The 12,783-nt window shown below is 47.0% G+C and overlaps 1 protein-coding gene across 3 annotated transcripts in view; it reads right to left on the reverse strand.

Moving 5' to 3' along the window:
- Positions 1-431: 431 nt before the first annotated feature.
- LOC117005084 (secretory carrier-associated membrane protein 1-like) overlaps positions 432-12,783 on the reverse strand; it is an 86,858-nt gene continuing 74,506 nt past the window's right edge. For all 3 annotated transcript variants that reach the window (XM_033076339.2, XM_033076337.2, XM_033076338.2), the window contains 2 exons: positions 11,086-11,203; positions 432-1,026 (listed from right to left, as the gene is read on the reverse strand). In XM_033076339.2, the coding sequence (XP_032932230.1) occupies positions 868-1,026; positions 11,086-11,203 (277 nt within the window). In that variant the 3' untranslated portion in view covers positions 432-867. The remainder of the gene's footprint in view (positions 1,027-11,085; positions 11,204-12,783) is intronic.

Below are 12,783 nucleotides of genomic sequence, written 5' to 3' on the forward strand. Positions count from 1 at the left end.
GTCAATATTTGTTTCTTTTCCAACAAAATGACTACCCCAAGACATGAATATTGAAATTAAAAACAGCAAATAAATAATAATTTAGATTTGTGACTGAAACCATCATTTAACTTCCTTAAACTATACACTGCATTGCACATTCTATTACAGAGAATGTTTCTGCACCATAGTAATTTGTCACAGGTAGAGAATACTGCATGAAAATAGATACAAACAAATGATATAACTTTGTGCAGGCAAATTCTGGACCAAAACACTGTTTAAACAAGTACAGATAACAGTATTCATGCAAACTTACAGGTTTATATCAAAAAACTTATCCTAAAAAAAACCCCAAGAAAATAATTTATATCTATCCTACTTGCATTTGTCCTCCAGCAGCTGCTGAAATTGCAAAAGCGTAGCCAAACCTAACCTTCTACATCTCTCAGTCTACCCCATTTATAGCAGAAGTAGGAAAAACATTTCTTACAAAGAAAAAAAATTGAGTCAAAGTCCTTTCCTGAAGTTAAAAATAAATACCAAGGCGAACCCCCAAAAAAACTTCCAAATTCATAATATATTTATTTGATCATTATATACCACAATTCATTCCCAAGTCAATTTTTGAAATTGCTTATCCTCCCTAAATAGGGAAATCTTATTATTCCAAAATGCCACATTTTAAATAAGCACAGAGAATGGTTATCTTTCAAAAATAAATTTATTATAAAATAACAAACATTTCCCATTTTACCTATGCACTGCTGCAGAATAAACAAGTATTCTGTGTGTATCCTGATAAATGCTTTTAGGGAATATAATAAGTGACTGGAAAATAAAGTACAGAGGAAGAGAACTGTCATGATTTATTATATTTCTCTACAATTAGTTACCCTTGAACACATTCTGAGCTGCACTGGTTGCTGCTGTTGATGCGGCGTTGGTTGCAGCACTTTGTACAGTTTTGTTGGACATCACTCCTGTTGAAAACTCCTGCTGCGCTTTCTCAAAACTAGCGCCAGTAGTGCGGTAAAGACTGTGCACCTAGGGAGGTAGGAAAGCAGTAAAAAAGCATGCTGAATTTTCCATTTCTTGGTAGAGTAATAGCAAAGTCTCAAACATGAACTAGAGATGCGTGGTATAAAAATCTGATTTGTTCATATGTTTGGGAGGATCTGAAAATGAATAAACAGAATGCTTTTTCCCCCCACAAATTCTACAACTTCTGATTGCCCTGCTGTGCATAGAGTTTGACTGTAGGATGCCTGTACCTTTTTCCACGTTTACATGTGTGCTATCTACTGTCTGAAACAACACATTTAAATATACAAATAGGTTGTATCCTTAGCATAGCACATGCTAAGGGTGCATGTTAAAAGTAACAGCAGGAAACAAAAAGAAAAAATATTTTTGAATCTACTGTCTTGGGTTACAATACAGGGCGTGATAAAAGGTCTATTCTATCATCTGTTGAGGGTGGGGGCAGTGATGCTTATCTCTGTGGGAGATGTTCTGCTAATGGGTCATCCATTGAAACCAGGCGGGGGCATTGTTCTTTATCTTTTCACAATCCATCCTACCTCCAGGGAGTAATTTTCTGCTAATGGCCCATTGAGTCCCACTGTGTGACTGATAAAATTACTTCATCCCATTGGAAGTTGCTCCAGCCAGGGGGAAGGGCCCAACATTTCTTACCAAGATAAAACAGAGGTTTTGGGACACTAAGGCAGCCCCTTCTCCACCGGACTCCAGAGGGAAGCTGGATTTCTCCACATCACTGCTGGACCTCTGGAAGGAAACTGCACCTTCTATAGGACCACTGCTTCAACTGAATCACATCTGCTACTACAAAAGGACTACAGCCACCATTTAATCGAACTGCTACCAACACCCTGCCTGACAGGGTGTCAGGTTGTACTCTGACTTTGTCAGGGCTTGGGGTCTGTTTTTTTGTAGTATTGTATTTCTATTTCAATTTCCCTAGTAAAGAACTGTTATTCCTAATTCCCATATCTTTGCCTGAGAGTTGCTTGATTTCAAAATTAAAATAATTTGGAGGGAGGGGGTTTACATTCTCCATTTTCAAAGAGAGGCTCCTGCCTTTCTTAGCAGACACCTGTCCTCCAAACTAGGACATCTACTGTGCCAATAACATTCCAGTAAACTTTTTTATATAACAAAGTTTTAGAGATCTTAATTTTACTGATTGACATGGTTGCAAGTACCTATTAATTTAAACTATGACTGAACATTTGTCCTGGTTTCTGCTGAGAGAGGTAATTTTCTTCTCAGTAGCTGCTACAGTGTTGGGTTTAGGATTCAGTATGAGAACAATGCTGATAACACACTGATGTTTTGGTTGTTGCTGAGCAGTGCTTGCCCTGAGTCAAACACATTTCAGTGTCTCATGCTCTGCCAGGGAGGAGATGCAGAAGAAGCTGGGAGGGAGCATAGCCAGAAACAGGTGACCTGAACTGGTCAAAGGGACATTCCATACCATGGAACGTATGCTCAGTATATAAACTGGGAGGATGCGAAACCCCAAAAAACCTTGCTCAACACGACTTTTAAAAGGGTTTGTGGTTGTTCATGTACTCTGAATTAGAGGCATGGGAGAAATACTAACAAGATGTTCTCAAGAGGTCAAAACAAACAAACAACCAAAAAAACACTTTACTGGCAGCTGAAGAAAATTAAAGAACTTTGGCAAAAGGTTTAGAGCAGCATTCAGTCAATATGAAACACTTCCCAAAGCATTAACTTTGCCCATTCAACTTAGCAAACGCCAAGCCCATTTGATTTTAACTTACTCAAAAATTCTGAGAAGAGGAAATTAGAAGAAGGAAGAGAGAGTGAGAAACAGAAAAGATATAGAAAAGAACAAACACAGCTACCAACTCCTGTGTTCCAGTGGTGTTCAGACAGAAATTCCAAGAGGAGGTAGGATCAAGACATGCTAGTTCCATGTTCAGCCTTAAATACCCCTTGGTCTTCCTGGGCCCTTCCCCCAGGTGGGACTTCCAGTCATTTGGCCACTTAGGAGCTGGGTTAGGGGCTCCAGAGATAGGGTGTGGAACATTGCCTCTGGTGTGCCAGTGATTGGCAGCCACTGTGGTGCTGGGATATAGGCTCTAGGGGTGGGGGGTGTGCGGCAGTGCATTGCCTCACCAGGGCAAAGCCTGACCTGCCCCTTTCCCATCAAATACACACCCCAAAATGTTTTGAGACATCAATCTTTCCAGTCTCTCACAGGGGAGTTGGCCAGGAGGGACTGATTGCTGCTCTGGGACTGGCTGGGCTTTGATTAGTGGGTGGTGAGCAATTGTATTTTGCATCACTTGTTTTTCTTGAGTTTTATTCTTCTCTTCTTTTCATTATAATTATTGTTGTTGTTATTATTATATTTTATTTTGTTTTAATTATTAAACTATTCTTATCTTAACCCACAAAGTTTAGATTTTTTTCTGATCCTCCTCCCCACGAGGGGTATGGGGAGGACTGAGCAAGCAACAGCATGGTACTTAGTTACTGTCTGGGGTTAAACCAGAACAATATTAAAACTATAAAATATGCCAATAATGCAGATAAATATAAACTATACTAATGTGATGATCAATTACTCTGTATAACAAAGGTATTAAACAATATGGCTTAAAAGCTCTAGTACAATAAAAAGCCCGACCAAAACTTGAGTAACATCTGAGCACAAAAGTCACTGGTATTGGATGGCAGTAGAGGCAACAGCACTTTGAGGTGCAATGAGGTGAATGATCTGCTCAGCCTGGTGGCAGAGTTGAGAGTGGAAACAGAAAGGGTCAGAAGGAGGATCCAGCGAGTTACGGGCCTGTCAACCTGACCTTGGTGCCAGGGAAGGTCATGGAGCAGATCATCCTGAATGCCATCATGCGACAAGTGCAAGACAGCCAGGGGATTAGGCTCAACCAGAATGGGTGTGCTGGTTTTGTATTACAGTAATTTCACGACCACAAGGCGCACCGGACTATAAGGCACACCCCCAGGGAGCCGGGAAATTTCGCAACTTTGTAGATCATATAAGGCGCACCAGACTATAAGGCGCACTTTTTTTTTGCAGGGAGGATCCGTGCCACGCACAACAAAGTAACGAAGTAGTAACGTCTCCCTGCCCGCGCTGCTGCTGGTGCCTGGGGCCACCCAGGCCGCCCTCCGCCTCCCTGCCGGCGCTGCTCCAGTCCCCCTCCTCTCTGCCAGCGCTGTTCCAGACCCCTCCTCTCTGTCAGCATTGCTCTCGCCCCCCTCCTCTCTTCCAGAGCTGCTCCAGCCCCCCTCCTCTCTGCCAGCGCTGCTCTCGTCCTCTGCCTCTCTGCCAGCGCTGCTCTCGCCCCCCGTCTCTCTGCTAACCCTGCTCCAACTGCCATGCTGTTCCCCTTCATGGCTCTGTGGTGCCGCTGTGCTGTTCCTTCGCTCGGCTCGGTGCTCCTGCCTTGCCGTTCCCCCTCGCGGCACGGGGCTCCCGCGGCACCGGGGCTGCAGCGGTTGGGGGGGGCCATGGCTCACGGTGGCTCGCGGCGGCTCGGAGAGCCCGTGGCTCACGGCGGCTCACAGCGGCTTGGAGCGCCCGCGGCTCACGGCGGCTCGGAGCGCCCGGGATTCGCGGCGGCTCGCAGCGGCTCAGAGCGCCCGGGTCTCATGGCTTCTGCTGCAGCCCACTCCCTCCCTCCCGGCACTGCCCTGGCGCTCTGGGTGCCCCGTGCTGCGCCGGGAGCCCCACGCTCCCCCGGGCTTTTCCCCCGTGCCGCCGCTGCCCCGATGCCAGCGGGTTCACGCCGCGCCACCAGCTTTCCCCCCCCCGCCCGGGCTGTGCCGTCGCTACCAGCTTTCCCCCCGCGCCGGCGCTGCTCCGATGCTGTCGGGCTCACCCCGGCCCGGCGTTGGCCCGATGCCACCGCCGGGTGGGCTCTGCTCGGCTCGAGACTGTTGCGGGCTCACACTTCTGGGTTGGTAAATTTCCGAACTTTGTCTATTATATAAGGCGCACCAGACTATAAGGTGCACTTCCGGGTCCGGGGGAAAATTTTAGTCAAAAGGGTGCGCCTTATAGTCGTGAAATTACTGTAATTGAGTTTTATTGAGGAGGGAATGTGTGGGAACCCAGGATATTCCCCTGGCTTCCCTGGAGCCTGTACAGGGGGCTCAGAAGCCTTGGCAAGGTGCCAGAAATCTCTGTGAGTTCGATCTAAGTCCCTGGGAGAAATTACCATCTTTATATACAGAATTACAGAGTCACAGAAATAAGTAGAGTGTAAATTGATGTGTTAAAAGGTAGAAAAATAAGGTTTTAAAGATTGTTTACATTAGGGGGTTTTTGGACACAAGATGGAGGATTTGTGGCGTAGTAAGAAATTCTTCTTCTTCTTCATGGCATCCATCTTTTGGGTCGAGATGCCAACTCGGGATTGGTGAAGGGAAAGTTGCACGGTGTAAAGTGGGTATAAAGTATTGGTGATTAATTGTAAATAAAGTAGACGTAAATTAGGGTATAAAAGATAAGTCCTGCCCCGGAGGGCAGGAGAACAGCCTTGGATGAGTTGCAGAGTGGACCGCTGTAAGGTAGATAGAAAATTCCTTAGATAAGGAAGAATAAACAACCTTGGAAACCTCAGAACAACAGCTCTCGAGTCTTCTTTCGTGCCCTGCTGCGCCCTGCCTGCAAAATAAGAACTCTTAGACCACCCTTTACTGTGCAGGTGAGTGATCTCTGACCATAAAAGAGGTCGCCGCCTGTCACAGGAATGAATGCAGCCAAGGAAGCAGGTGCTCTAAGAGAAGCTGCTAACAGCTTCCTTTATGCCTGACAAAACCAATTGTTAGCTGGCTTTGAAAATAGGCATGCTAATAAGCCAATCGAAGAGATGGACACGTCTTTGTGAGATTCACATTTTAAGATTAAAAAACTCCAAAAATCTATTTTTTCTTCTGCCTGAATACAGGTAACAGGCCAGCCTGGCTCTCTGCAGGGCCAGGCCGAGCAGGCCCCACCCCATTCAGGCCAGGCCCCAGCAATTGCTAGGCAGGGGGAGGGAAGGCCATCAGATGCAGAGATCCTGGTTGCTTCCCCCTCCCCCTAGCATGGCCAGACTAGCCCATGGCTCGACTGGAATGCTGCGACTGCTGAGTTTCACCAGAAATCGCCGGGCAGGGAGAGGGGGAGCCATCGACCTGCAGATGCTACCACTGTGTTCTAGACTGGCTGCTAAGATCCTGACCTCCCCCCCAGCGCAGCCACCAAAAAATTCTCCACCACAAACAGCTCCAGCCACCACCCAGCAGAGATCACATGACTATCTGCAGGCCTCAGGGGAGATATTAATTCTTTCAGTGTACCGATGAGACCTACAGACCTTCCATCCTCTCTCAAGTGAAAGAAAAGGACAGAATGAAGACATGTAGAGAAACAACATGAAGGCATCAAGGTCAGTAAGGAAGGAATCAGGTCCCAGATGGGAGGGGATGAGGAGATTCCCTAACTTGAACTGAAATTCTCTTGTAAGGCTATGGTGAAGATATGATTGATACATCAGACTTTTTTCCCTGTAACTAATTGAAAAGTATGGGGTGGTTGAAGTGCTCAAATTGTAGATATGAGCAAAAGCATCTATGTTAAAGCAAGCAGATGCTGAAGTAGCTGTGATCCCATGAGAAGTTTGAACAGAGAATGATGAAGACCCTTTGCCCCCAGGGAAGAAGAAAAAGACCTCTGTTCCCAGAGATGATCTCAGAGATAGATGAAGAGAACCTTTACTTTTGAACAGTTAATCCTTAAAATAGTACTCCGTAAATTGACATGGCCCATAAACGCAGCTGTGGGAAGGCTGTAAAAATGGGAGCTACTTTGTGATAGCAGATTTCTGGGTGGCTGCTATTCATGAAAATTAAAAGCTACAAGATAACTGTTTTCTTATGGAGAAGTCTCCATAGCATGATGAAACTCCTCTTCCTAAGTGAACTGGAGAAAGACTATTTTAGAGATGGTAAACTGATTTGTCTCTGCACATTGTCAGTGGGAAAGAAAAGAGAGTGTAGGGGGGAGAAGTGACCTGAAGGTTTTATTCTGATTCTTTTTTTTATTTTAGTTTAGTTTCTGTTAATAAAGTTTTTCTTTATACCCTTTAAAGTTTGAGCCTTCTTTGCTCTTCTCCTAATCTTATCTCACAGCAGAAAGTACAGTAATTTCACGACTACAAGGCACACCCTTTTGACTAAAATTTTCCCCCGAACCCGGAAGTGCGCCTTATAGTCCGGTGTGCCTTATATGATGGACAAAGTTGCAAAATTTGCCAAACTGGAAGTGCGAGCTGCAATGGGGGGGCGATGCCGCGGGAGCGCTGAGTCGCGAGGAGGGGGCAGGAGCGGGCGACCGCAGCCGGCAGGAGCCACGAGGGGAGGGAGGGAACTGCCGCCGGCCCCGGCCTAGGCGGAACAAGAAGCCAGGTGACACCACTCCGGGCGCGGGGGCGGGGGGAACCAGAAGCCGGGCGGTGCTGGCCCCGGCCCGGGTGCGGGGGAAACGAGAAGCTGGGCAGCCCCGACCCGGGGGGAAGGAGAAGTCAGGCGGCCCCGGCCCGGCCGTGGGGGGAAGGAGAAGTGCGAGCCCGCAACAACCCTGAGCAGACCCCGCTTGGCGGTGGCATCGGAGCAGCGGTGGCGCGGCCCGGGCAGTCGGGGAAAGTGGGGGCAGTGGCAGCGCAGCTCCTGTGGTTGTGGCAAAGTGGTGGCAGCAGTGCCGCCGCGGAAAAGCAGCCAGAGGCGGCCAGAGGCGGTGCGACCGGCACCGCCGCGGAAAAGTGGCAACAAGTGGTGCAGCCCCGGGGAAGTGGAGAGAAGTGACGTGGCTGCTGCTGCGGGAAAGCAGGGAGAAGCGCTGCCGCTGTCGGCCGAGTGGAAGCCGGGACGCAGCATGGTGGGAGCCGGGAGCCGTGCCAGATGGCACCAGGGGCGGGTAGGAGTGCTGGGGTCCGCTGCACGGGGAGGGTGCCTGGGGATGCGTTTAAAGGTTACACCGATCTTTGAAAAATGTTTGCAAATTGAGCACCTGCCAGTAATTTGTTACTTTGTTGCGCGCCACGCAGCTCCTCTCTGCAAAAAAAAAGTGCGCCTTATAGTCCGGTGCGCCTTATATGATCTACAAAGTTGCGAAATTTGCTGATTCCCGGGGGGTGCACCTTATGGTCGTGAAATTGCTGTAAATAATTCTAGTGGGTGTACTGGCAATTTGGCCAGCACTAAACCCACCACAATGGGTTTAGGAAAGGTAGGTCCAGTTTGACAAACCTGACCTCCTTCTACAACAAGGTGACCCACTTAGTGAATGACAGAAAGGCTGTGGATGTTGTCTACCTAAACTTCAGTAAAGCCTTTTGCACTGTTTCTCACAGGATTCTCCTGCAGAAACTGATTTCCCATGGTGCAGATGGGTGCACTCTTCACTGAGTAAAAAATTGCCTGGATGGTCAGGCCCAGAGTGGTGGTTGTCCTGGGGTGACTTTATGATGCTGAATTGTATCCCCATTTGTCTGTTTAGCCCAGAAATAAGTTTTGCACCTTTAAAAGTAGATCTGAGAGTGAAGGGGGTTAGAAGGAGTGGAATGTCTGAGGCGGTTGTATTCAAAACATAGAGATAAGAGCTTTAGCTTTCCTTCTCATGGACTGTGCTGTCTGCAGCGGGAGAGAGCTCTCCTTTGCTTTTAGTTAGATTTTTTGCAGCTAGCTGAGGCAGAGAAGTTTCCCAGATTGTGGTTTTTCTTTTTCTTGGAACTGTTCAAACCTGTTCTGGACTAAAAACCCAGAAAAACACTGGGAGCTCACACCTGTGGCCTGCGGGGACATGGCATTTTCCAATGCAAGAGGTACTGATAAGAGATTGAGCGAGTCAAGCTACAGCCAACAAAAAGGACTTTCTGAATTTGCTATCTTTTCAGAACAGCAAGAGGTTTTATTGTTTAATATTATTCTTTTTTTTTTTAGTGCTTGTGAATATTTTGCTTGTTAAATAAACAGGTTTTTTCCACTTTTCTCCAAAGAAATCTTTTCCCGAACCAGTTGGGGAGGGGCCACTTGAATCTGCTTTCTAGAGGGATCCCTTTGGAGTTTCCTCCCAAATTTGCCCTAAACCAGGACAGTGGTGAATGGAGTTACATTGAACTGGTCGCTGGTCATTAGTGGTGTTCCCTGGGGCTCAGTAGTGAGGCCAGTCCTGTTTAATATCTTTATTGATGATCTGGATGAGGGGATTGAATGTATCCTAAGCAAGTTTGCAGATGACACCAAGTTGGGTGGGAGTGTTGATCTGCTGGAGGGTAGGAAGGGTCTACAGAGGGATCTGGGTAGGCTGCATTGATGGGCTGAGGCCAAGTATATGAGATTCAATAAGGTCAAGCAGATCCTGCACTTGGGTCCACAACAACCTCCTGCAGTGCTACAGGCTTGGAGAAGAGTGGCTAGAAAGTTGCCCAGCAGAAAAGGCCCTGGGGTGAGCCAGCATGTGCCCAGGTGGCCAAGATGGCCAGCAGCATCTTGGCTTGTATCAGAAATAGTGCAGGAAGCAGGACCAGGGAAGCAATCGTCCCTCTGTACTCGGCACTGGTGAGGCCATATCTCTAATCCTGTGTTCAGTTTTGGGCCCCTCACTACAAGAAAGACATTAAGGTGCTGGAGTGTGTCCAGAGAAGGGTAATGTAGCTGGCGAAGGGGCTGGAGCACAAGTCTTATGAGGAGTGGCTGAGGGGGCTGGGGGTGCTTGACCAGGAGAAAAGGAGGCTCAGGGAAGACCTTATTGCTCTCTACAACTACCTGAAAGGAGGCTGTAGCGAGATGGGAGTTGATATCTTCTCTCAAGTAACAAGGGATAGGACAAGAGGAAATGGCCTCAAGTTGTGCCAGGAGAGGTTTAGATTAGATATTAGGAAAAAATTTTTTCATTGAAAGGGTTGTAAAACTTTGGAAAAGGTTGCCCAGGTAAGTGGCAGAGTCACTATCCCTGACAGTGTTCAAAAAACATGTGGATACTTAAGGACATGGTTTAGTGGTGAACATGGTGGTGGTGCTGGGTTGATGGTTGAACTTGATGAACTTAGAGGTCTTTTCCAACTTTAATGATTCTATGATTCTATAAGCATAGCAGGAAAATTCATATAACTTTTTTTTTTGTTATAAATGTCACCAGATCATATATGAGTATATATGTTTTTTGAAAAGAATCCAGATTTATGTGGCAGAAAGAGTGTAAAAAAATACTCACCATACCTTTCTCATTTGTTTCTTTCTCCTACACCTAAGTATTTATGTAAAAAACAAATAAGGAGAAAGGAAGTTTCTACCTCACTGTAAATAGGCCAGTAGAGTTTGCATACATTAAGACCTTTAAGTGGAACTGTAACTGCAGTTGAATTATTAGAAGTACCAGCACATCATCAGCAGAATTATCAGTTACATTTAACTGAAACAACATAAAAAACTTACTAGCATATTATTATCTAAACTTAGGCCTTCTGGATGGAAATTGACAAAAAAGGAACCAAGGGAGAACAGCATCTTTGAGGTTTTGTGCTATGCAATCGTTGACAGCAAAATGTTAGAATAATACAAGCAGAGAAATAAAAATCCTTTTCCAAGGTGCTAGGTATCTCACTCTTCTACTGATTTTAATGGGGAATTATTTTTATAAGAGCTGAAACTTAGTAATAATTTGAATCATGCTTCACTCAGCCTGATGAATCACCACAGATTTGAAAATTGCAACCTTGCATCTACAGGTCCTACCTTAGTGTCCAGTGCATTCACCTACCCTTTCATTGTGCGGACACCTCCCAGCTTATCTTATTCAAAGTTATCCTTCCCCATTTTAGTTTGCAGAAATAAGTGCACTGTAAAAACAGCATTTCATAACTCCGTGACAGTATAAGCAACAAAAAAATACTACTGAAGCATGGTTGTTAAAAGGTAAGGCACAGGCACATGCCCAAGAATATAATTTAATCCCCATTACTGTGTGAGAGAGTACCTCTCAAGCAGGAAAGGAAATTCCAGAACACAGAAAACAGAAGAGTGGAATAATAAGTAACTTACCTTTTTAAACATAACTAATGAAATAACAGCAGATGTTGTGAAAAGTGCAGCTATGATTGTCATCATAATGCCAACAGGGATACTCTTATTAAGACTAGTAAGAGATGAAATCCACCCACTGAAGAAAAAAAAAAAAACAAACTTGACTAGCAGAGCACATGAACCATTCAGCCACAGTTATCCAGTTATCTAAATCAGGGGAAGTTTTATAATATCCTGGTTCTGATCAACGGAATATTTTGAAGAAAAACTCATGAAAACTATATATGATCATATTTCTGTTCTATAAGCTTTTACAGCTTAGTTGCCATTTTTCCCAATGCGTGCAGTGAAACTATAAGGAAAATTTTAGCAAAGATGATTATCCTTCAGGAGACCTGTGAAGAAATTAAGAGAGATGTTAGAGTTGCTCAGATTTTTTTTGGGTTTTTTGGTCATACTGTCATTTCAGAATACAGTAATTTCATGACTATGTAATTTAAGACTCCATGACTTTGTGGAAAAGAAAACATCCCTAAAAAGATAGCTTCTAACTTCTTAAAAAAGAAAATAAAAAAATATGGTACATGCACAGAGCTTTTATGTAAGAAAATTACAGTAATTTCATGACTATAAGGTGCACCCTTTTGACTAAAATTTTTGTCCGAACCCGGAAGTGCGCCTTATAATCTGGTGCGCCTTATATATGGACAAAGTTCGGAAATTTGCCAACCCAGAAGTGCGAGCTGTGAGCCGAGCCGCAAGGGGGGGGCGGGACCGGGCAGACCCCAGCCAGCAGGAGTTGTGCGAGGAGGGAGGGAGAGGGTCGCCCCGCGCCACCCCTGAGTCGAGGGCGGCCCCGAGTCGAGGGCAGCCACGAGTCGAGGGCGACCCCGAGGGCGGGGCCATAGCTGATAGGGTCAAGCGGGGCCGCGGTGCTGGGGGCAGAGGGGTCGCAGCTGATAGGGGCAAGTGGGGCCGGTCGGCCGTGGCTGATAAAGGCAGGCAGAGCAAGTGGGGTCACGGCTGGCACGGGCAGATGAGGCCAGCGGGGCCGCGGCCAGCACGGGCAGGCAGGGCCATGGTCGATAGGGGCAGGCAGGGTAGCAGTGCTCGGGTCGGGGGGGCCGCGGCCAGTCTCCCAATCCAGCCAGTCTTCCCCCGGGCCGCATTTGTTCCAAGACACCTGGCCTCTGCCCGCCAAGCCGGAGGCCAGCTCCGGCTGCAGACACTAGACCGGCGAGCTCAGCCCTTTGGGAGAAGTTTGCTCTGCAACGCAGCTCCCCGGGTCCAGCCCTGCAGGAGCCGGCAGCAGCGACAGGGAAAGGTTGTTCTCCAGGATCGCCTCCGAGCTCACACCCGCTCACAGCGCAGGGCAGGATGCGGTGTGCGTGTCTGTGTGTCCGTGCATGTGCGTGTGTCTGTCTGTACGAATGTCCGCTTGTCCGAGCTGGTGGGATGGGGGCATAGCCGACGCGCATGCCTCACCTGGGATGCCTGCTCGCCCTCAACTTTGCAAAGCTCAAATAGAGGCGCTTGCAGGGGAGGAGTCAGCCAGGCCGATCCTCCATTCACACAACCTCTGCTGAGGGGCTGCCCACAGCCCACTCTGCTGATCCCAGCTGGACAAGACGCGTGGCGGGGAGGGGAGACACAGGACATCTGGGGATGGAGGGGGAGAGGTGACTGTGGGAGAATATATCTCCCCTACACATTACT

This window comes from Catharus ustulatus, chromosome W, assembly GCF_009819885.2.
Source record: "Catharus ustulatus isolate bCatUst1 chromosome W, bCatUst1.pri.v2, whole genome shotgun sequence".
Classification (NCBI taxonomy): domain Eukaryota; kingdom Metazoa; phylum Chordata; class Aves; order Passeriformes; family Turdidae; genus Catharus; species Catharus ustulatus.